Below are 25,522 nucleotides of genomic sequence, written 5' to 3' on the forward strand. Positions count from 1 at the left end.
CGCATTCCAGGGGCCGCGCGGTGAATGCCGATTCAATCAGAAATCGTCGGAATAATAGAAATTTTATCTGATCGTAATTCCGGCGCTGACTCATATCGATTAAGACGTCCCGACAAAAGGGAACGTCCACGGCCGCAACGGCCGGCACAAAGAAACGTCTCTTTCTCCCGGCAAGGAAGCGACCGCGACAAGCGGACGAATTAGAATATATATACGAGGTGTAACGAAAAAGAAGAGGAAAAAAATGCGAGCATGAAAGTCGCGGGCGTGGGAACGCCGGGCCCCAAGCGAGCCACCAATTAACACCAATTAGCGCTCATCTGCTCTAGGTAGTGGCAGCAACGAGAACCGACTTTACATTTAGCACGAGACGGTCCGACTCGCCGCGGATTGGCCACAACGTGGCTCTTTGTGTCGGCCAGAGATCGGACCGAGAAATTTTGCACTTCCGCGAGACCGTCGGCGAAAATGAAATTGGATCGCGAAACAGACACGTCGGAGTATTTCTTGTTGCTCGAAACGTGCGAATTACATATATATATATATATATATATGTAATGATTTCTACGAACGACGTTACTTCCAAATTCTGTCTTACATAAATTCAAATAAACAACACAGCTTCCTTTAATTGAACACTCCGGCAGCTACACAAAATTACAGCATTTTATTCGATCAAGTTAAAATTGCAAAGTCAAGTGCTACAACATCAGTTACTTTTTCAATATTCTCGCATGTTGCGGTCGTTGAAAATTGATATTGAAATCTGAGCTCCGTTTCCCTCGTGCGGCGCAGCGGACAGAAGCGTTAGGATTAGTGTATTACAATTTCGGAAATGATTCTTAATGCAGAAGGATTTCCATCGAAATTCATTTTGGATAGATTGCACTTTCGTGACAGCCTATCTTCTACGGAGGAACACTTGGCCGTTCAATTTTTTTTCTCTTTTTTTATTATAAGCTTTCAAATCTCAGATGAGATTTATCGTGTGAATGTACTTAATCATAAACCTTAAATAGTAATTCATGGGTTACTTATATATTTATATTACATGTTTTTAAGAATAATAGGATACGCTTCGATATTGGGCTCGACAAGCAAAACAGAAAACTGTTCAATTTGATTGACTCCTTTCGTTCTACTGTCAAGCGTTATTTAAGAGACAACGTACATGTTTGTGACGCAAGGTGTAACACTTTTCGTCGAAGCGATTCTAATCTTGTCATGTGGGAAGCACGGTATCAACGTGTTAAAATGAGCAAGATTTTCACAGATCTTTAGCGAAGGTCGCAGACGCTACGAGAGAAACAAGTTGTTGAAGAGAAAGGAAGGCAAGATCCCTGTTATATGCACGCTTCTGTCTGCTGTCTGTCTGCGAGAGAACCGTTCGAAAAACACGAATCGGTAAACCGTGCTCGCATTTGCCACGATTCTGCGGAAAGCTGTTGAAACGTGAGAATTTCGCGATATCTATAATTTCGCAACTGTCGCGAATGCGCACGCGGTGCATCCCCGATCCTCGAATAAAAAGATCCGATTCCCACATTCGTTAACTCCTCCTGCAAATCCCTCGAGCGGAGACAGGAAAACGAGATAAAACAAACGTTCGATGAAAACGTGGCCGGTCATAATTACCGATCGGCGTGTAATCGAGCCCACCACCCCCGCAATTTTTCACGGGGCCACTCGATGTCCGTCGGCCGCGTCGTCCCGCCACAAATCAGAATAATTACAGCGGGTCTGGCCGAGTCTCGGTGCACGGTGCATGGCGTGGTTCCCCGGTGGTTCCGTTTCTCCATCGTTCGTCCACGGATCGGCGGAGAAGCGTCTCCGCTCGTCGCAACGTCGGACCTGATTGGTACCACCAATCAAGGCCCGTGAGTGACGGTCGGCTAATGCAATAAATAAATTCCAATCGCGGCTGCCGCGGAAGACAGGGGCTATCTGTTCGTCCGTGCAGCCGCAGCAGCAGCAGCAGCAGCGACCGAGTCCCAAAGGGGTGTCCGGGAGTCCGAGGCCCGACGATAGAAAGCTGGAAGTGTTCCCGATGGAACCGGTCCCGGTCCGAGAAAAAAAGGATCACGCCGCACCGCGGTGCATCGGTGCATCGGTGTCCCGCGCGCTCGACCGTGTGCGCGCCCGGTTTAATGAACTTGAAGATCCTCGCCGGTAGACAATGAGAGGAGGGACTTTCGAAGCCAACAGCCACCTCGATTTTTTAATTAGAACCGCAGGTGTTTCGCGTGGTCGCGATCGCGCCGCTCCGCGCCGCGCCGCGCAGCGGCCCTCCCACCCAGCGAAAGTGAAAAATAGCCGAACCTCCCGGTGAAACTTCGCGTTATAAATGATCCTGGCCAACAGGTTTTCGCTGATTTTTCGAAACACGATATCCTCCTTTTGCACTTTCAGCGGGCCTTCCATCGCGTCGAGCCTAATAGACTCTCCGCGAGTTAGTCGCCGCTTAGACTGCCGACTTTATGCGTCCGTAAGAAAAACGAAGCGGAATGTTTTCAGACTATCGGCTATACATCACGATTTTTCTGGCTTGTGATCGATGCAGAACATTTTTGGTTTGCAGGAAAAATCGCTGGTTCGACGTGATTGCGATTATACGTGTATCATTTTTCAGTGGATACCCTGTCATATTTCATTTTGTAGTCGTATCGAGCTGTTCCGAATGTTGGTGTATTTTTCAAACAAATTTTCGTTTTATAAGGGTGTTAAAAAAGCACACTCGATTCTCAATATTTTGTCAAAAACAAAAGAAAGAATGAAACGGGACTTCGACCGGCAGAAGATTCCGAAGCTATCAGAAAAATGTCAAAAAGCCTAAACATTAAAAAATTCTCTTCCATTTTCTCGCGAAACAACTTTCCGAACAAACCAATATTACCAAGATTTCTTTCACCTTTCTTTCGAATAAACGAGGTTCTATTGAACGTCGATTGATCGCAAATAGAGATTATAAATATTTGACGCGAGTATGCGTATTTTCCTACAATTAAGAGAGGCTAACTAGAACTTTGTGATTAACATTAAACGTAACGTGCAGGTCGAGACAATAAGATTTCACAAAAGACTCTTTCATATTTCTTATTTGAAAATTATTGAAATTACGAAATCTCTCTCATGGGAAACAGTTAAATAAACTTCTCAACTCAAGCAGAAATAAAATAAATGCAGTCACGACATTCTTATAATGCGACACACGTCAGACAATCTTAGAAGTTGATAGGAACGAGACAATTTTTGTTCCTTGTCCGTCCCTGTTTACATTAATTTCTAGATTTTTATAACACAAGCATCAAATTTTATTTCTATTTAAAACGAACGAATAACATTCACATTTATCACAGATCATTTTCAACACTATAGCGCAAGAGGTAAAGAAACATTTGTAGCATTGTTACGGTAGGAGAATTTTCTAGTCGGTAAATCGAATGTTTCCTTCGGTCTGGTTTTTGTAAAACAACGTACGAAAGTTGTATCAGCAAAACTAGTGCATGAAACTGGAAACTCCGTAAACGGCGATTAAATTTTGTTACGTCTTTGCTAACCTTTCAGCTGAATTCATATTCGTAAAACTCAAGTTCGTAAAATTAATCAAATGTTTCGAAGGGTTTAATTGCTTGGTTCGCGAGGTTTCCCGAATTCGCAGCTTTTATGTTGTCGAATCGAACGGTTCTCCTCGCGATATGTGGGAACGGATTACTCCAGGTTGATCGATTCCTTTTCTGCTTTCGGAGTCATGTTCACTCGGCTAACTGCCTGATCGTGACTGAACTACCGATCTCGAATTAGCGAAAACATTCCCTCCTGCTGGCAACCCAAATGCTTAGATAACGCGGCTAATGTCGCCGCTCGCGGGACCGTTTCTTACCTGCGAATTGCTTCCTTAAGCGGCACGACACTTCCACGATTGAAAGTCGCGTTAGCCTTACGCGTGCACCGGCTTTTTGCCGCTGGTACCGTTTCGGGAGCGAACGATCGTGTGCTAAGTGTTCGATAATTTCCCGCAATTTTCAAACGATCGCGAAAAAACGTCGCGATAGTATAACATTATCTTTGGAAATAGACCGGTCTAACTGGGCCGAAAGTTCAGCCCGAGTTCACGGTAATTTGTAAGTAACGCCGTACGAATTTCCACGTGTTCGAAATACTTTGTGGTGAGAAGCTAAGAATATAAAATGGAAGTTTTCTTGAATTTCGACGGCGACGTTCTCATGACAAAATATCGATAACAAGTTTCCTCGTTCTTTTTTTCTCTGTTACGACGACGACAATGCATGCGAGAATAAATATTCTAAATGCGCCGGAAGATGACAGCATCAACGAATGGTACTTTAAGCAATTTGGCGATTCGTTGAAGAAAGGTTAAAGGGTCAGCCTAATGCGGCAAATCGTAAAGGAAACGGTGCTCGTAATTTATCGCCTATGTTTTAATCATTTATACGGTCGATTAATGTAGCACAGTGTTAGCGGTAGAAGAAAAATGGTAATTTTATTCGAGCGTGTTACGCGCCGGCACGAAGGGTCAGGAAACGCTGTATAAATTTGCGAAAGTTCATCTCGGAAGGTTCCACTTAGGGCCACGGCCGCTGTGGAATTATTCAAGCTGGGCAAGGGTTAATTGCTGGCTTCATCAAAGCATCTCCTTTCCTCTGTCAAAGCAGCCCTAGACGAGGGTGACGTCACCCGTTCCGTATTCGATTCGCCTTTACCGGAACAGAGCAATTCCAGGCTGTAACGTTAACGTCTGCTGCGGCACTCGCGACAACTATGACATTTTCCAAGCTGCTATTAATACCAGTAGCCGTGGCAAAGATCATCCTTAATTTATCACTTTCGTTCTTTGCATCCGTTCGTTTAAACGCGCCTTGTCGCCGCACAAACGACCCAAACGGCGAGCTTAGTAGTTGCAGCTGTTAGCATAAAAATCCATCGTAGTCTGTTATCATCGTCGCGAATGAACTTTTGCTTCTCATATAAATTTGTTTCCTCGTTCAATTAAAATTGAATCGTTCTCCGTGTGTAAGGCGGCTCCGGGTTTAATCATTGAAATCGTGGTTTCGCAGAGGCAATTCACGCTGATCTTGCAAGCGAGGGACGAGGCGAGCGCAGGCGTGATCGAGGAAGCAAGTTACAGCGGCATTGTCTTGCCAGGACCCACGTGGCACACCCTCAATCATCAAGGAAGGAACGCTCATTTAGCCTATCGCGTTCGGGTCCAGTGCGCGGATCATTACTACAACGCGACCTGCACGAAGTTCTGCCGACCACGAAACGACATATTCGGTCACTACACCTGCGACGAGAACGGCGACAAGGTCTGCATACAGGGATGGAAGGGCTCCGACTGCGAAACAGGTGGGTCAATCTTATCCATTGTAGTACTTTTTATTTCGTCAGGAAAATAGCAACGTAACTCGACAATTTTTCTCGTGATTTTATACAGTCGCCTCGGAAAGCACGTCAACGCATTTTCAATCGGAATAATTTTTTTTTTTAATTGCTTCAAAGCATTTGAATAGTTTTGAGGTGTTAGACAAGTTTTCTATGGAGCGAGTGTACAACAAGTTTTCTAGTTTACAACCGATAGGAATGATATAAAAGTTAAGAAATGACGTTTCTTCGACTTTTTTATCCGTGCACATGACGAAAATTAAAAACATGTATTTTCTAGATCTCGGCAGCTTGTATGCATGCTGAAAATTTCATCGAAATCGGTTGACCTTGACATGAGCTGTAAGCGATTAAAGATCGCTGAAAAATCATAGTTTTTCACGAATTTCAAGCAAAAACAAGTAATTTTTACATCTCTCAGCGGCTGTACCTTGACTATGCGTCGACCGATTTCGACGAAATGTTCAGCATGCATAAAAGTTAACGAGATCTACAAAATTTTCGTTATGGGCTCACATAAAAGAATTCAAAAAAGTTATATACTCATTTCATAGGAAACTGGTCAGTCTAACACTTCAAAAATATTAACCAATTTTAAGAAAGTTATTCCGATCGAAAAGGCGTTAACGTACCTTCTGAGGCGACTGTATGTACCTCGAATAGGCAACGTTCGACGTTCTTCTATTTACAAGAATTTATAATTAAAGAAAAGTTTCCTTCGTCAACTGAAAGCTTATTAATTTTAAAAATAAAATAAAAATATCATTAGACCTTGTTAATCGATACTTCTCTTGCATTTTCAAAAGCTGCACACATCAAAACGCATACATTTTTCCTATTTAATATGCTCATCATTATATGTATGTATATTTCTCTAAAAATTAACGTTCAAGCTTTTCTATAATTATCTTCAAGAACCTCCGCACGAAACAAGCGTGCTTTGATATGCAAAGTTTCAACAAAATCCGCGTGTCAGGCTTGTGTAATGTTTGTACAGTCCATTAATCTGAATCCATATTGATCAGCGAATCGATCTCACCTGATACATTTGCATACACTTCTCTGCGATTCAGATGAATAATGTACAAGTTGTTCCAGAAGTTCATAACTTTATGCGATTTTTATAAATATCTCTTCATGTTTTTAAGTCTATAGAATTTGAACGTGTCATAATTGGCTCTATAATTGTATAATTAAAATATAAAAATTAATGTGGTCATCGTAATTTCAACATCTTTAACATTGTTCACGGATTTTTAAGCATCGATGGCCTTTACTTGACGCGTTGAGCTTAAATATATCTAAAGTTGGCAAAAACCAGCAAAATTCTCCGATTTGATATCATAGTCGACTTCTTACATTAAGTCGTGAGTCTTGTTAAAGCGGGCCCTTTGATCACTATCGCAACTTTTTCTCCAACGTTTCATTATAAAATAACAAAGATTTAGGACGTATTGTGGAGAAAAGCACAAGACTTAATTTACAAATATATTTTGTATCGCTTGTGTACAAAGCTCATCTTTATGACACATATTTAATGGTTAAATGTTCTACAGATGATTTCTTTAAAGATAGATTTCGGCTTGGCACATTAAAGATGATATATATATATGTGTGTGTGTGTGTGTGTGTGTGTGTGTGTGTGTGTGTGTGTGTGTGTGTGTGTGTGTGTGTGTGTGTGTGTGTGACATTTTCAAACGTACGCAAACTCTAAATTGTACGCAACATATGAATGATTTAGAATCGTAGCGGCGAAAGTCACATTTTCGAAAATATTGGCTTATGTCCTCGAATGTAATCTATACGTGCCAAAATATTAACAAGACAAATAAATTATAAAATTATCATACATTAACTTAATTCTAAATTTTCTTAACGACACAATTAGTCAGTAAACGATGCGCATGTCAGTAAACAATAACAGTCCTTATTTGTCACAATGAGAAAAATGTGACTTACGCCACTATGATACTAAAGCACTCATATACAGGGTGTTTCATAATTATGTTAACGCACGGAAAGGAGTGATTCTTGAGGTCATTTGAAGTAACTTTTTCCTTAACGAAAATGCAATCCGCGGCTTCGTTTACAAGTTATTAACGAAAAACAGTGACCAATAAGAGTCAAGATCAACTGGCGCAAGGCGGCCGAGCCAACGAGCGGTCGAAGCCCAGTTCCGTCGATTGGCTCGGCCGCCTAACGCTAAGCAAGCTCTCCTCCTATTGGTCAGTGTTTTTTTGTCAATAACTCGTAAACGGAGCCGCGGATTACATTTTCGCTAAGGAAAAAGTTACTTTAAACGACTTCAGGATTCCGATTGTTAACAAAATTATGGGACACCCTATATACATCATTTTCCCCTTCAAATCTAGAAATTCCTTCCGTAACCACACCTAACGAGTTATTTTCAATGACATACTCAAGTGATTCCCACGAAATCACGAAATTATTAACGTCATCCATGGTTGCAGAATAAATTTATGAAAATAAGAGGAACTTAACACTAAACCTGCCAAGCAGTAATACTAACTGGCATGTACTGCTTCACAAAAGTGAGAAGACCGAATTTATTTAGAATTTCTAAAGTTGTACAGGGTTCCCCGGAAAGAATCATCCGATTTCAAAAATGTATATTTTAAAAAATTACACACAGAAAATTATAATTCAAACACGAATATAACGGGAAAATGTGTGAGTTTTTGTTTACAAGTGTTCAATATGACTTCCTTTCGTTACACGTATGATATCATTGCGATATGAAAGTTCTTGCCAAACACGGCGTAATGTATCTCTGGTAATTGTTTGTACAGCATCACAAATGCGTTTTTTCAGTTCATTTACACTTGTAGGTAAAGGTGATACAAAGACAAGATCCTTCACAAATCCCCAAAGGAAGAAGTCGCATGGGGTTAGGTCGGGTGATCTCGGAGGCCAACTGTGTAGAACCATATTATCGGATGAACTGCGACCAATCCAACGGTTTGGTAGTTCCGTGTTAAGAAAATTCCGGACCTCCAATTGCCAATGGGGTAAAAAGTAAAACTCGCACATTTTCCCGTTATATTCGTGTTTGAATCATAATTTCCTGTGTGTAATTTTTTAAAATATACATTTTTGAAATCGAATGATTCTTTCCGGGGAACCCTGTATTATAAAACTTGCTCGAATAATATAACTTATTCAAGCGTTTTCCACGAAAGAGTCTCGGAACTTTTCAGAATAGCAAAATAAGAAAGCGGTCACTTTGACCGCGGTAGGTTGCATGATTCTAATCGACTCGTGCGTATCTCACAGTAGCTTTTTGCCGCGATGTATGTACTCCTAAAAATTGTATTTCGGCCAAACTTTTTGGAAGCGGTACCACTGTGCGGCGTCCCTTCTCAAACTTATTCGCATACATACAGCAAGATTAATTAGTGGCCGATCATCTGCTCGACATGGTGTCCTTCGTCGCCGGGTGTCCGAGAACCGCCATAAAAATGACGTAACATTGAAGCTTCGCCGTGTCGTTAGTTCCTTTACGACCTAATAAAATCATGTAAATACATAATGGCTCCTTTGATACGCGGCACGGCTCATTCCGCGGGAGATATCGAACGGCGCGATTCCAGTCGGAAATCGGGCGCGCCGTGAGATCGTGAAAAAGGACACGATGCCGGTGGAATAAAAACCGTGGTAAAAAAGTGAAACACGAGCAGGCTGCCGTCCCATGAACAAGCCGGAACGCCGCTTTTGTCGTCGTCGTTGTCGTTGCTGTCTCGTTATGCATGCAACGAAGCGTCGCGCGAGGGGCCCGCGGCGATATTGGCGGCTAAACGACTCCCCGGGTTTTTTGCTCGCCTCCGCCGCCGGCCAGGGAATAATTAATCGATCTCCGAAGCGTGAAATCTCGCGTCCCGCGTAATCGCACTTGCGCGACTTGCGCCGCATCGCTCTGCACCTCTCCGCGCCGTTTCGCTCGCGTTTCTCACGGACGACTGCTTCCGAAGCTAACGAGCCAGCATGCGATCGATCGACCGGACTTTCCTACGCGACCGGTCCACCGTTTCTCATTCTCACAAAAAACATATTCGGTCAATGAAAAGAACTGCCGCGTAATCGGTGACGTGTTATACACGTTCGTCCGTTCGATCCGCTGAAAGATCGACGGAGAAATTGGCACTGGCTAAACCAAAACGGCAGAATACGGTCGTCCGATGTGGCTCCATTGGTTTCCGTTCGCGTGTTTATTTCGATCTTGTCTATAGAATCCTCCGATCGATCGATCGAACTATCCTTTGTTCGGATAGTTCGCAAGTAGGTCTGAGATCCTCGCGAACGTTTACCGTGATTTGCTCCTGTATCGGATGCCTTCGGGCCTCTTTCGCATCGTGAATTACAAATACGAAGCTTTCTTAATTGCTTCCGAAAGTTTCGAATTTGTAGTCCTGTGTTCTATTGGGTTGGCAACGAAGTAACTGCCGATTTGTTCAATTAAATAAAAAATTTTGTTTTACTTGGAACGAAGTTTAATGGAAAGTTAAAATGGAACTATAACCGAAAGACGTAATCGGAAAATAACAGTTATAGAACCGATATAATCCTAAACTTACCATGCTGAAAAATGACCGATCTCACACTTTCTATTTTCAAATGGTTGAAATTACGAAGACTTTATTTTAAGAAACGATTCAATGAATTCCTTTATTAAAGATTACGTTATTACAAAAATGGCGAGAAGTCTGAAAGTCATGTTATTCTTATAAAGCAACAAGAGCTTGGCAGGTTTGGTGATAATTGGACAGCAGATTTTATGCATTTATGGCAGAAATGAATAGCTGAAATATAAAATTGTGAAGAAATCGAGAGGATTGAATAATATTGTTACATTGTCTTCAACTTGCAAAACTTTTGAATCGAAATAATTCATTGTTATTTAACTTGTGACTTTTACGATCGTCTTGAAAAATTTTGATTTCGCATACATATAGATCCTTGATCTGCTGATAATATCGGTAGTAGTATAAACCGTAGTATAAACCTTATTACAATTAATATAAGGTATAAACTTTATTACAATTAATATAAGGTATAAACTAACTAAACCAGATATAACTAACTAAATATTATAAGGTATAAACCTTGTAACAGTTATGAGATTTTCTCGGTTCTTCATGTCGGTTATATACGTAAGATTGAATTTACTTAGACTTTTTTGCAAATTTTATATCAATCCCTCGACGAGTCCGGCTCGTCGTGAGAATTTCTAGTAATAACTTATCGAGAATGTATATTATCCTGTCCTTTAAAATTGGAATAAAATTCTAATCTCTTGTCATCGAAATTTAAGCATTCATGTGAATTCCGGCACACACACGGTAAGCGTCAATTTTCTTTCCCTTCTAAGAAATCGTTGCAGTTGAAACATTTCCAGTCGCAGTAACTGCAAAGAGAATGATATGTCAAGGGGTTGACATGTATTCGAATGTATAAATTTCTTTAATGATTTCCGGGCGAGGCATCCTTATAATTTCAATAATTGTAGAAAAATCATTATCGACACGGTCATTTGACCGACGACGATACGATTAGAGCACAAATAGACTACGGATTCTATGCATTCGGAACAGAAATTGGTAGATCGAATACCGAATAGCAAAAGAAATACCGAATAATTCAAAAATATTAAAAATTCCTTCGAATCGATGAAGCAATTCAAGAAAGAAATGTCTGCGTAGCTTCTGCGTCGTACAATTGATACGAGAACAATTTATATGTTTTCCATGAAAATCCTGGGACTAAAAATAACGATGGCTCGAGCACATTTCATTACCAGAAGGCGAACCTCGTCTTGCCTCGTTGCAGAAAAAGTCAGGCGCCTGTCAATCGAGTCACAGGGAACGTCGGACTTCATTCCTCGAAGTATTAAGTATTCAGCTTTCTCGTTTGCAATTCCACATTCGAGTTCCCGTCGGACGTCGAACAGTGAATTCCCGACTTCGGCGAAATGTTCCCAGGTACTTGACCCGTCGCCCCCGATTAATTGTCCGGGCGACGTGGCCGCCTCGGTGCAATAAATAATCGCGACGTGCCCGTCGAATAACGCGGCGCACCTTGCAGCTGGCTGCCGAAAAAACAATCGTCCGGGACTAAAAACGCCGATGGGATCCCCGGCGTGTACGTAATGGGACGCGCTTCTTTTCAGCAGAGAGGAAAGTGAAAATCCGCTTGGCTACTCGTCATACGCATAAAACCATTGACAGGCGAGAGGCGTCGTGCATCTTCGTTCGGTAATTCGTTTCCCCTTGAGGCTGCTGAGGGCTTCCGTGTGCCGTGCGACTCGTCTGGAAAAGTAGCGGAGACCTGTGGCACGTCGCGTCGCGTCGCGTCGCGTCGTCGGCACAGTGAAACACACGAATGATCTCGAAGCGTGCCTCAATGAACGGACGTTAGACGCATGTCGTACGATCATATAAAGGTAGCAACATCACGCCAGATCCCCTCGCACAATGCTGGCCCGACTAATATGGCGGCTCTTTCTTCGCTGCTTAATCGTTATTTCCGCCTCTCCCCGTGTTAGCGATCATCGTCATCCGACTGCTGGTATTGCAAACGTTTTATCCCCACGCCGACATTTTCAAGCAGCTTCCAAACTTTACAACGAAACGACGCTGCTAATTGGTTCTGGAAACCGTGTCGTACGAGGTCTGTCCGGAATGCGTACCCCTCCGCCATATCACGCGGTAGGTTTAACCCTTTGCACTCGGTTGTCCACTTTTTGAGATACGGCAGAACAGCCGACAATTACGGTACTTCCAAAATGATCAGGTTGGCGAGAATGAAATTTGTAGTTAACAATATTGCCAACTTGAACAGCTTATTACTTAACATTGGCTTAATATTTTACCGTTTGTTTTTCTTTTTTTTTACTTTCAAAATGATTAGGTTGGCGAGAATGAAATTTGTAGTTAACAATATTGCCAAAACTTGAACAGCTTATTATTTAACATTGGCTTAATATTTTACCGTTCGTTTTTCTTTTTTTTTTACTTTCAAAATGATTAGGTTGGCAAGAATAAAATTTGTAGTTAACGATATTGCCAAAACTTGAACAGCTTATTATTTAACATTGGCTTAATATTTTACCGTTCGTTTTTCTTTTTTTTTTACTTTCAAAATGATTAGGTTGGCAAGAATAAAATTTGTAGTTAACAATATTGCCAAAACTTGAACAGCTTATTATTTAACATTGGCTTAATATTTTACCGTTCGTTTTCCTTTTTTTATCTCGCCTGTTTAAAGAAATCGTTGTAAGCTCTAAAAAAATATTAAAAACTTTGTTCAAAGATTAATTTTGTTGGAAATGGAACGATCGGAAATTCGCACTACTGCGAAATATAAGTTCTTATGCGGAACTACGGGATCGCAGACCACACGAAACATTAACAGCGTATTTGGCTCTGGTGTTACTTCTCAGCAGACAGTGTCAGATTGGTTCGCCAAATTTCGTACAGGTAACTTTGACCTCGCAAAGATTATTACGCCTGTCTAGGCGCAAGTGTGATCCATTATGATTTCATGAAACCCGGCTCATCGATCATGGTAGAAATATATTGCAACCAGCTGGACGAAATGATGGAAAAACTAAAAGAAGAACAGCCTGGATCGGTCAATGGATCGACTCCTATCTTATTGCATGATAACGCTAGACCACACACTGCACAAATGACTGTGGCAAAACTGCAGGAATCGGTGTTGGAACTTCTTCATCATCCTCCATACTCGCCTGGTCCCCACTGACTACCGCTTCTTCCGCAATTTGGACGATTTTTTAATAGGGAAACAATTTCATTCCGACAATGCTGTCAAATTGGCCTTCCAAGAATTTATATTATACCACCAGTTATATATTATATATTATATTTATTATATTTATATTATACCACCAGTTATATATTATATATTATATTTATTATATTTATATTATACCACCAGTTATATATTATATATTATATTTATTATATTTATATTATACCACCAGTTATATATTATATTTATACCACCAGTCTGAACAAGTTGCCGCTTGAACGGCAAACGTTTATAGACAATATAGGCGCATACTTTGACGAATAAAATAATTCCTTATATTTGTAAGTTATCAACCAACTTCGCCTTCTTTTCTACAAATTTCATCCGAGACGACCTGATAACAATTCTTATTTCATGAAATCTGTACCAATACAATCTTCCATTAAATCGCACGTAAACAGTCTAATCATTTCCAATGTTCTATCGTTTTATATTTTCTTCGAAGTGTTACTCACTACTTCGCAAATAAATCCGTTCGTGTTTATGGTGGATCCAAGTTTAATGATCCGTGAAAATTCTTCGAGAACAAAGGGTTAATCTTCCTCTATACCACGATCTTCTTCCAGCGAACCTCCCCCACTTGCGGTAGCATTTTTGAAATTCATTTACAGGAAAAATTTGTCAACAGCTGTAAAAATTGTTTTTTTTTGTCACAGGGTCGTAGCCCATGTTTCATCGCCTTTTTAAGTATGTCAGGATTGTTTCCGATCAATTCCAAATTGTTTCGAGCCACTCGATAATCTCCGAAATAATAGTTTTTGGAATTCGAAACGATCTAAATGGCGAGTGTACAATTTTTCTTTCGATGGAACGAAGCTCTGAACGTCGAATAAATCACAGAAATTACAATGTCTGTAACAATTCTAAGGATCTAAGAAATAATTGGTAACGCCAGTAATAATTTAACCGATAAGGATCGTTTCTGTCGTTCGAATCGTTCATCACGTGGGAAGAACGTCCTTCCTCGTGACTCCGAAAGCAAAAGTCCAGAACATCGGAAAACACGTAAAGACTTAATGATGGGAACAGTATGCAAATACGGCTGCGTCTGTTTTTCTTGGCCCAAGCGGCCCAGTAAACTGATTTACTCTCCGAATGAATAACATGAATAGATATCATCAACGAGACGTCTGCGTCTCTATGCAGAATTTCATTGACTTCCTTCTTTTTTCACCGTCGGCGTTGCGTCCATTCCACGATCGATTATTATTCAATAGGTATAAGTGGAATCGGCACATCAGCAAACATCAGGGGCAAGTGCTTTGTTTAAGTAGATAATTGTATCCTTCGGTTCATTGTCGAAAGCCGATCGTGTAAACAGGAGATCCGATCGCGGGGAACGTAATTTTCAGGTCTGGATATTACGATCGTTGCGAATTCAACAAGAATTACAATTTATATTGCTATTTTATTGCTCAAGAGGTGTATCCTGATTCCAAAGTCGTTTGCACGCACCGGCGATTTGCAGTGATAAAGAATCAAAGGAAAACCATCGTCCTCGGAGCAGCCGGTTTCCCTTGACACTGTGAACTTTAAGATTTTCTTCTCTCGAGGGAAAACGTGAGCTTCTTCCTCGGTCCGCGACTGAAACCTCGTAACGCGAGGCAGTCGGTATATAATGAAAATACTGGGTTGGCAACTAAGTAATTACCGATTTGTTCAATGAAATCAAAAATTTCTTTTGCTTGGAACGTAGTTTAATCTGTAATGTATTTTCCATTTTGTTCGATGACCTTTCGCCATCTCTCTGACAACTTGAAAATTCCACGCTCGTTGAAAGTCCGATCCTTTTCGGCCAAAAACTGAGTTAGGCGAGATTTTACGATCGTCTTGAAAAATTTTAATTTCGCATACATATAGATCCTTGATCTGGTGATAATATCGGTTCTCAGGTACCAAAACCGAGAACGATATAGGATAGAACCGTAGTATAAACCTTATTACAATTAATATAAGGTATAAACTTTATTACCATTAATATGAGGTATAAACTAACTAAACCAGATATAACTAACTAAATATTATAAGGTATAAACCTTGTAACAGTTATGAGATTTTCTCGGTTCTTCATGTCGGTTATACAACGACAGTTTGACACTGTTATGTTCGGCACCTGTTCAATCTTGATGGAAATTTTCCATGTCGACTATGTATTGTGTTGGCAACTAAGTAATTGCCGATTTGTTCAATGAAATAAAAAATTTTTTTTTACTTGGAACGAAGTTTAATCTGTAATGTATTTTCCATTTTGTTCGACGACCTTTCGCCATCTCTCTGACAACTTGAAAATTCCACGCTCGTTGAAAGTCCGATCCTTTTCGGCCAAAAACTGAGTTAGGCGAGATTTTACGATCGTCTTGAAAAATTTTAATTTCGCATACATATAGATCCTTGATCTGCTGATAATATCGGTTCTCAGGTACCAAAACCGAGAACGATATAGGATAGAACCGTAGTATAAACCTTATTACAATTAATATAAGGTATAAACTTTGTTACAATTAATATGAGGTATAAACTAACTAAACCAGATATAACTAACTAAATATTATAAGGTATAAACCTTGTAACAGTTATGAGATTTTCTCGGTTCTTCATGTCGGTTATACAACGACAGTTTGACACTGTTATGTTCGGCACCTGTTCAATCTTGATGGAAATTTTCCATGTCGACTATGTATTGTGTTGGCAACTAAGTAATTGCCGATTTGTTCAATGAAATAAAAAATTTTTTTTTACTTGGAACGAAGTTTAATCTGTAATGTATTTTCCATTTTGTTCGATGACCTTTTGCCATCTCTCTGACAACTTGAAAATTCCACGCTCGTAGAAAGTCTGATCCTTTTCGGCCAAAAACTGAGTTAAGTGAGATTTTACAGCGTCATCATCATTCAAAGTTTTACCACGAAGGGAGTTGTCCAGGGATCGAAATAAGTGGTAATCCGATGGCGCGAGATCAGGGCTGTATGGTGGGTGTAACATCAATTCCCAAGCAATATCCATCAATTTTTGCCGAGTGGACAAAGACGTGTGCGGCCTAGCATTGTCCTGGTGGAAAATGACACCGTTACGATTGACCAATTTTGGTCGCTTTTCCTTGACCGCTGCATTCAATTTGTCCAGTTGCTAACATTCACGGATAATAAAAAATAACATAATAATAATAACATATTAAAGGCGGGGGATCTTGACGAAAGTATGCTAGGTAACGCGGCGACCGCCCTGCCTCGTTTTTCGTCCTAGAGCGGGCGATATTTTGTATAATCATAAAAAAATTGAGACTTAAAATAGTTTATTTAAACTCTTAAAACTAAAAGAAATATTAAAAAAGAACTAAATACTAATTACAAAAAATGTTTTAAAGTACATATTTATGAGAAGTCGAGATAAATCGTAGTACTATGACTCCCGCCTTTAATGTGATAATAATAATAATTTTATAATATAACATTTACGGATATCATAAAAATGGGAGCGAGAGACACCTATAACTGAAATCGGCAATTACTTAGTTGCCAAGCCAATAGTTGGCGGAGCAAGACTGAGGGTTTAGTATCGCCGAACGAATTCGGTCCACGTAGGAATCGAACGGTGGCCGAGGAATAATCGTCCGCATAGAAAGTGTCCCTAAAGTAACGAACGAGGTCGCATCCCCTTGACACCGGAATATTCAACAGTTTTACGGCGCGGCGAGATCATATTATCGTCCCACAATTAGGCACGCTCCACTTTCGTCGGGGCCGAGGGAGGAAGAAGGACGGGACGACCCCAATTAGGGACTATCGGTGGAAATCGTGTACTCGTGAGACGATGAGCCGGTCGGTTGCGAGAAGGAGAGAACTGGCTCCGGCATTTTTGTCGCGCTGTGAAAGGTCAATACGAGAATTTCACTCGTGCATCGTCTTCACACGAGCTCCGCGCGCATCGCCGGCAACACCGTTCGCGGAGAGAAGCGTTATCCAGGCTCGGACGTGGCAGACGTTCGTTTGCATTTGACCCCTTTTCGCCGTAAACCACGATCGTAAAACGACTCTCGATGCTTCTCGTAAAATCGACGATGCTCGCGAACCAACCGAACGATGCCAAAAACTCGTTCATCTCCGGGCCGATCGTTAATCATCGCACGCCCCGCGAAAATAATTGGGTAAAGGTTCCTGTTCGGTAAGGTTTCAGTTGCCATTTACTTGTAATCTCGTATATTAACTGGGTATTTCTTCAATTATAAATCTCGCTAAATACTAAATTGGTTTGATCAAGAAAATACACGTACGCGTATTCCTGGTTGTAATAAACCGTCGTAACAAGGGATACAAATTTGTATTATGTATACATTAATGTGTGTATATTAATCATATGTTTTTATAATTTCTCAATTTTTTATTTTTAATCTTCGTTTCATTTTTGTATTCTTTGTTTCTTTCTTTCATTTCAACGTGTTATACGTTTCGCTATGATAAAAGACTTATACTAATTAAAATATCAAATTTTACTCGAATGTTAATGGTATTTAAAGTTTCTTAACCCTTACAGGATTATAAGGTTGCTAAAAGGGTAAATGTTAGTATGTAATTGTTTATTTTAGCTTGTTTAGACGTGAAATAAATCAAAATCATTAGAAAAATACATAACAATTCGTAGTTTTTTTGGAATTTTATGGAAAACATTTTTCCAAATGGACCATAAAGGTAACACAAGTTATAGTTAGGCTTATTATGCAGTGTCTTTTATTTATTGCTATCTTATAACAAAACGTTAACTAAAATAATACAAAATTATGAAATAAAATTACTTATATAAAATAATGTGCTAATTGTAATATTCTGCGAAGCAATTTCTTTCGATTGTGAAGCATACATGAACATGGCACATATAGTAGACATGTCATGCGCCCTAATTTTTATGCGGCGTTCAGCACAATTTCCACATCTTTTTTCCACATTTTCTCCGCGTTTCGCACGTTGTGCGCTGGCAAATTACGTTTTGTATCAAAAATAACCAACAATTAAATACGACGATCGCCAATTTTAAAATGGAGGAAGAATGTTTGACTTAGGTGTGAAGGGGTTAACTTCTGACTCAACCTCTACTCATACTTTTGTATATCAACCTGCAATACAATTGGAAACAAGAAATTCTACGACATAAAATCGTTCTTGTTTGCACAGATACTCTCGAAACCCACGAACGAGACTTCCCATGTCTCATAACTCGAATCTTACTGCCATTTCGACTTTCTTCGACGTTCTAATATCCGCCATTTCCCTGGAACATCGATCGAACTCGCTAGAAAGCGATGCCTATCTGCGGAGCGAAACATTTTTCTCGAATTCCGAATCTCGATTCCCGATCAAAACGGCGTCAGGCGGAACAAATATGATCATTCCCGACGTGTGCCGCGTCCTCGAAGCCGGCGGTGCAGTTTCACCGAACGGAGAGTTTACGGCCGCGCAACGAGTAAATCGTAAAATGTCGCGGTTAATAGGCGGCGGATAAGTAAACGTTCGCTTTTCCGCGGAGAGAGATTATCGCTTCTGCCTGTGGCCAAAGGTAAACGTTACGACGTGAAAGTCGTGAACCTTCACCTGTAATTCGATTCTTCTCGCGGCGGCGGCGGCGGCGGCGGCCGTTCCACCGTTCACCAGAGGATCGGCAAACGGGGAGAGGAAATAAAGAAGCCGGCGTGTACGAAGACGAATCGCGCGAGTTTAATTTCCTCGGTGTCGGGGAATTGACAAAAAACTCATAGACGTGTAACTGTAGACGCTCGGTGCTGGATTTATAGATCCTGAACAACGGGGCAACGGTACTCTATACTAGGTGTTAATCAAACATGAATAATCTCCGGATCCATTAGCCCGTCCGTGACTCTGCCTCGATTATATCCCGCGGTCGATCTACTTTGTTCGATTCGATTCGAGGAAAAATCCGTGACCGCTTCATCCTTATATCCGCCGTGCTGATTGCAAGCCTAACAAAAACAGGCACGATCTGATGCGGCCGAGAGGGGTACACTTAATACATAATAATCGTGGAAAGTATCCGCAATTTACCATTGCATCAACGTTTCTTCTGACGTCCAATTAATGCACGGATACGAGACGTGATATTCATCGTTTCGTAATACTCGTGAAAAAAGAAAAAACAGAAAAGAAAATGAAACGGGAGAAACAAACGCGGATGGATTATCCCGCGCCGGTGAAAGATGAGAAATTTTCGCAGTTTTTACGAGATTTATAGTCACGCCGTTCCAATGCAACCGGCCCACACACTCGATTTACGCGATTTCACGCGTAGACAAGTGCAATTAACCCTGGCGGTGGTAGCCGCTCGATCGGGCGGTCGACCGGTAATCGACTTTCCTAAACGAACCGCGAATCGCCGGTCACGAAACGACAATTCCTCGTCCGCTAGGCTAGGTAATTCCGGCGCGCACCTGTTGCGTCCCCGTTGAGGAAAACCGAGGGAAAAAAAGAGGGAGGCCGAGTCTCTCGTTCGCCGGAGAACAAGACGCGAGAGAGCTCGTCCGACCAGGAAGGAGATCTAGATCCTCGTGATCCACGCAACAATTAGAAACCGAACGTTCTCGATCGTCCGCGGCGATCCAAACGACCAGAGACGCCCAGAGAAAAAAAAAAGCGGGTGGAACCAAGGAACGTCTTTATTTAGTGCCTCGGATGTCAAGCTGCAGTCGCATAAATATCCGCGAACCGGCGTTGTCCGCGGACCCGAAAGCAGCACTATTAATCATTAAAGCTGCACGTCCTTCGTACGCGTCGCTGAAAATACGCAGCCGCGTGGACGCGCGCTGATAGATATACATACGTATAGACGGGCATTAAGGCTGAAAAATAGCTGGGACTTAGCCGCGTGTAAATACGCTGTCCTAGATTCGAGTGGACAGATCGTGACGGCGGGTTTCTGTGATCTTTTTGAAGAAGTGTCCGCCGGGAGTCTGGACGCCGCAACCGCCCGGCCGCGTCTTAATCAACAGTTTTGTAATAACTGGTTTTAAGGTTGATAGACGGTGAAAAAGTTCTTTCTCATGCGCTGATAGGTATTATAATATATACGATTTTCTGCCGGGCTCCGCTGCCCGTTCCAAGATGGCCGACGTTTCCGTCCGCCATGTTGAACGTACGGAAGAGACCGAAATTGTTCTCGGACAGCCCGAATGTGCCGCGTTCACGCTGATAGCAACGAAGCTGATTTCATCATCGCGTGCGTCGTCCCCTGGACGCGAGGATGCCTTTTTCAATCTTTTCTGAATTGCGGATAGACTCGACGAAAGACGTCATCAACGTCAGCTTCGACGTATTTTCATGTATTTCGACGAGTCTGGCCCCGTAATAATGACGTCTAATTATAAGCTGTCGCGTATATGAACGTTATTTCATTCTTTCGCGTCGGAATGAGATTCCGTCGTTTCGACGACAATATTTAACCCTTTGCGGTCGAAGCTATTCGAATTCGAAATCCAAAACATGATTTCTGATCTACAGCAGTTCTATTTTGTATAATTTATTGCGACTTATGCGCATGAAATTGAGCCTGTTGACAAGTACAATGCAATTTTAATAGTTTCTTTTCAAGTAGAAACGAGTCCGATGCGCTTAGAATGATTTTGAAAAATGGTGCACCAATTTTTAGTGGCGCCTCAGAGTCGCCATTCGAGTGCAAAGGGTTAAACGTTGGTTTCAATGAATAAAAATGTTCTTTTCCTTCGACGAAATGATGATATTCGAAGAACGTCTGCGCGTTGTAACTTTGAAGAAAATGGGGTGCGGCGAGGGATTGAGGTTTTCATTAGCAGCATTCAAGTTTGTAAAATACTAGGGAACGTCTAAATTGACTAAAATTCGTCGGATCTTTATTTCATTGGCCTGCTTTTCGTAAAACGGTCGATAAACGTAGAAATTTGCACGAAGAATCATCGAGTCTGTTCACCAAAGCTTGGTAGAGGATTCGAAGCGTAGAGTGCTCCGTCGCCGTTAGATCCTATCGAGGACGAGCTTCGTGGGTCGATCGTTGTAAGATGATCGTGGACGGTTGCATGGAACACCCTGTATGCAGCTCCGCCATTCTCTTGGCAGAGGTAACGGTAAAGAGTTCGTACGCCGATTAAAAGTTTGAGGGATTCGTGCACGCGTGTCGCGCGACGTGAATTTTCGTTTCACGGTCAGAGGGATAATCCTTCTCTCTGTCACTTCTCATCCGTCTTTCTGTCCCCTCGACTAATTGAGTTGCTCGGCCCCGGCCGGAGATCCCCGTCACGTTCCTTTTTCTTCGTCCAACTGAGGGAACGAAAGCGTCGTTTCCACAGATACGGTACCTTGCCCGCACGAAATTGGATTTCGTCATCCTGCCACCTGTAAGAAGCGTCGCGATCCTGTTGGCCCACTATCCCTCCTTCTCCTGTTCCTTGGCTGGAAGATGCGGCCAAAAGAGGCAGACAGAGAAAGAGAGAGAGAAATAGAAACACACAACATACACACACGAGTCATCCATGATCGTTATAATCCTCCGTGGACGTGGACGTGGAAAATAATCCGACACTTATGCTTTCGCGGCCACGGTCGGATTAATCGTTTGTGTTTTAACTTCCATTCACGGGTGACTTTTGTGCCGCTTGCGGTCTGCTAGCCATTGTTAAACGGCGGAGGATTATTCGGTCGGGAAGGCCGGCTGAGTTATGGCTGCTGGCCGTGGTTCTTCTTCTTGTTTCGTCGCTCGACCCGCCGATTGAAAAGGGAAACGAAGAAACGGAAGAATGGAGAGATCGCTTTGTGGCAGTTGGTTACGGGAAGCTTGATCCGTGACTCGGGTTTCCGACAACTTGAAGAAACTGCGAAACCGGCCGCGCCGTTAAAACGTCCTCGCGTCCGCGAAGTTAATGATCTCGTAAAATCGAACTCGTCGGACCATGACCGAACTAACGAGGATCCTCTTGTGTCTTTTCAGCGGTGTGTAAAGAGGGTTGCCACCCGGTCCACGGCCATTGCAACGTAAGCGGCGAGTGCAAGTGCCGACACGGCTGGCGCGGCGAACGCTGCGACCAATGCACCCCGTATCCAGGCTGCAAGCACGGTTACTGCAACGGTTCGAGCTGGCAGTGCATCTGCGACACGAACTGGGGCGGCATCCTTTGCGACCAGGACCTCAACTATTGCGGGACCCACGAGCCCTGTCAGAACGGTGGTACCTGTGAGAACACGGCGCCGGATCAGTACAAGTGCACCTGTCCCGAGGGATTCTCGGGGCCGACCTGCGAGAAGGTCGACAACCCTTGCGCCTCCAACCCCTGCCAAAACGGGGCGACCTGCAGGGGAGAGCTAGGGGAAAGCGCGCATTGCGAATGCGCGGCGGGTTTCAGCGGGCCGAACTGCGCGACCGACATCGACGAGTGCGCCTCGCAGCCGTGCCAAAACGGCGGCACTTGCATCGACGGGAAAAACGGGTTCGTCTGCAACTGCCCTTCCGCCTGGCAAGGCGTCCTATGCCAGTTCGACGTCGACGAGTGCGCCCTGAAGGAGTCCCCGTGCAAGAACTCGCTGACCTGCACGAACCTCGCCGGCGACTACAAGTACGTCTCCTGCCACCTTTTACTCGAAACATTCGCGTTTCGTAACTGGTTCACCTTAAAACGCTTAGCCCGACATCGGCGTTAACGCCGGTTAAATTAGAACGTCTTTATCCGCGGCCCTCGTACAATTTCGCGGGACGAAGGTAAACCGTGAACGGTTCCAATCGCTGATCTTTCCAGAGCTGGTGCGCCAATTAATCTTTAGTCGAGTAGAACGAAACTGCCGTGACGCAAATCCAACGAATATTGAATTTTTCGCGTTGCTTATTTATAGTCGCATCTCAACCGTTTCACCGTTATTATTTATTTATTCGGCCGAATTAGCGACGCTTGAAAATCGATGATCGGACCCCGATCGAACTGCCCCGATACAACCGGAGACCTCGACGCTTCTTTCGGCACTCGGGCATGTGAACCGAAGTGCCGGGGTTGAAGGTTCATCGTCCGATCTCCTCTCCACCTCGGTTTCCCGCATTTGATCGTTCGTTTTGTTTAGGTGTCGCTGCAGGAGAGGCTTCGAGGGTAAGAACTGCACGAAGAACATCAACGACTGCGTGGGACAGTGCCAGAACGGGGCGCTCTGCATCGATCTGGTCGATCATTATCACTGCAGCTGCACCCCGGGCTACTCGGGCAAGGACTGCGACGTCGACATTGACGAGTGCGCCTCGAAGCCCTGCCAGAATGGCGGCGAGTGCAGGGACCTGGTGAACGCGTACGAGTGCGTCTGCCCGGTCGGGTTCACCGGTTATCAGTGCGAGATCGACAGGGACCACTGCAGCCCGAACCCGTGCAGGAACTCCGCGCCCTGCTTCAACACTCAGACCGATTACTATTGTCACTGCCCGGAACAATGGCAGGGGAAGAACTGCTCCGAGCCAGCCTCTCACAACCCGCAGTTCGGCGTCATGGACGAGGAGGCCGGCTGCGGAAGCGAGGGCACACCCTGCGCCGGCAGGGGCAGATGCAGCGGCGGGAGATGCATCTGCGACCCTGGCTACACCGGGATGCACTGCCACGAGAACATCAACGACTGCAGGGGCAATCCTTGCCTGAACGGTGGTACCTGCGTAGACCTCGTGAACTCGTTTCAATGTATTTGCAGAGAGGGCTGGACCGGGGACCTGTGTGATCAGGGTGAGTACTTGTTTGCGGTCGACACACAACTAGAGCTAGTACCTCCTCTCTACTTACGAGACAGCCTTGTAGTCGGTTAGCCGAGCGTCTCACAGATCTGTGGCTATAAGGAAAAACGCTACGAGTCACAATTTCAAAAAGTTGAAGTTAACGTTGGCTTGGCAACCAAGTTCCCGCCGTGTTTTTTTTCTTTCAATTTTAACATTCCGCGTGTCACTAAATGTTTTCGAGATAACGTTTGAAATCATTCGAAAGAGGATGCTCTCTCTCTCTCTCTCTCTCTCTCTCTCTCTCTCTCTCTCTCTCTCTCTCTCTCTCTCTCTCTCTCTCTCTCTCTTGATAATTTATGTTCATTTTCAGATCATTCAAATGGAATGACAAGTTGAGAAAAATTTTCGAGCGTTTTCGACACCTCCTTCTTTTTGCTTTTGATCGATCATCTTGCTTTAATCGATTTTTTAAAAGTTTATTTTTCAATGAAAATTAACAACTAATTAATCAATCATGTATTCTCCCTTGTTGTTTACAACTTCCTCCCAACGTTCAACAAGATTCTCAATACCTCGTTGGTAGAAATCACCCGGCTTCGGTCGATATTTGTTGTCATTTAAAGCATGCGAAACACATGTTCCACGCTTCTGAACCTTCCCATTGAGCGAAGACGCTTTTCTATAGCAGTGTGGGGGAGCATTCCATGTTCTCTGCCAGTTCCCTTGCCGTTCGACGCGAATTTTCGTGCAAAAGTTGATTTAATCGCTCAACTGAACGGCCAAAACGAGGAGCGTCTTTGAGATCAAAATTTCCATTTTTGAACTTGGCATACCAATGACGAGCGGTTCTTGCAGCTATGGCAACCTTTCCATATACAGCACAAATGTCACGAGCAACTTTTACGGGATTAAAAGAGAAAGAAAGAGGTGTTGAAAATGCCTGTTTTTCACAACTTGACATCCCATTGGAATGATCTGAAAATTAACGTAAATTAATTCGAGCATAAAAACAAAACATAGATTCCGGTAGAACAAAACATCCTCTTTCGAATGATTTAAAACATTATGCCAAAAACATTTAATGACACGCGAAATGTTAAAATTAAACAAAAAAACGGCGGGAACTTACTTGCTAACCCAATACATTTATTGAATTATAGCATATACAGTAATGTTTAATAATCGTTGCCCAAATTGTGCAAAAAGAATGGACAATTTTGGAAGAGCAGATACGATTATTCGAGCCTTGCGGCTCGTTTTTATTAGGTCTACCGGAAAGTTCTGTCTGATAATGTCATTGCAAATTTCAATAAATATGCACATATTCATTTGAGACACATATTTTTCAAAACTGTTGCTCACAAATTGCCATCACGCTGGCAAGAGGTCATGAATAACGACGGAAATTATATTGTACAATATAAATATTACTAAATTTATGAAAAATCTATTATTTCCTTTCATTTCTCAAACGGACAGAACTTTCCGGTAGACCAAATATAATTGTTGACAATCGGTAACTATAAAAATTAACTGCAAGGCTCGAATAATCGTATCTCCTCTT

General features: G+C 42.6%; 1 protein-coding gene across 1 annotated transcript in view; it reads left to right on the plus strand.

Annotated features, from left to right (window-relative positions):
- Positions 1–25,522, plus strand: part of Ser (protein serrate) — a 94,480-nt gene that overhangs the window by 64,614 nt on the left and 4,344 nt on the right. Inside the window, exons 3-5 of the mRNA XM_033482435.2 lie at positions 5,076–5,367; positions 22,210–22,831; positions 23,328–23,968. Coding sequence (XP_033338326.1) covers positions 5,076–5,367; positions 22,210–22,831; positions 23,328–23,968 — 1,555 coding nt within the window. The remainder of the gene's footprint in view (positions 1–5,075; positions 5,368–22,209; positions 22,832–23,327; positions 23,969–25,522) is intronic.

The sequence above is a fragment of the Megalopta genalis genome, unplaced genomic scaffold (assembly GCF_051020955.1).
Source record: "Megalopta genalis isolate 19385.01 unplaced genomic scaffold, iyMegGena1_principal scaffold0020, whole genome shotgun sequence".
Lineage (NCBI taxonomy): Eukaryota > Metazoa > Arthropoda > Insecta > Hymenoptera > Halictidae > Megalopta > Megalopta genalis.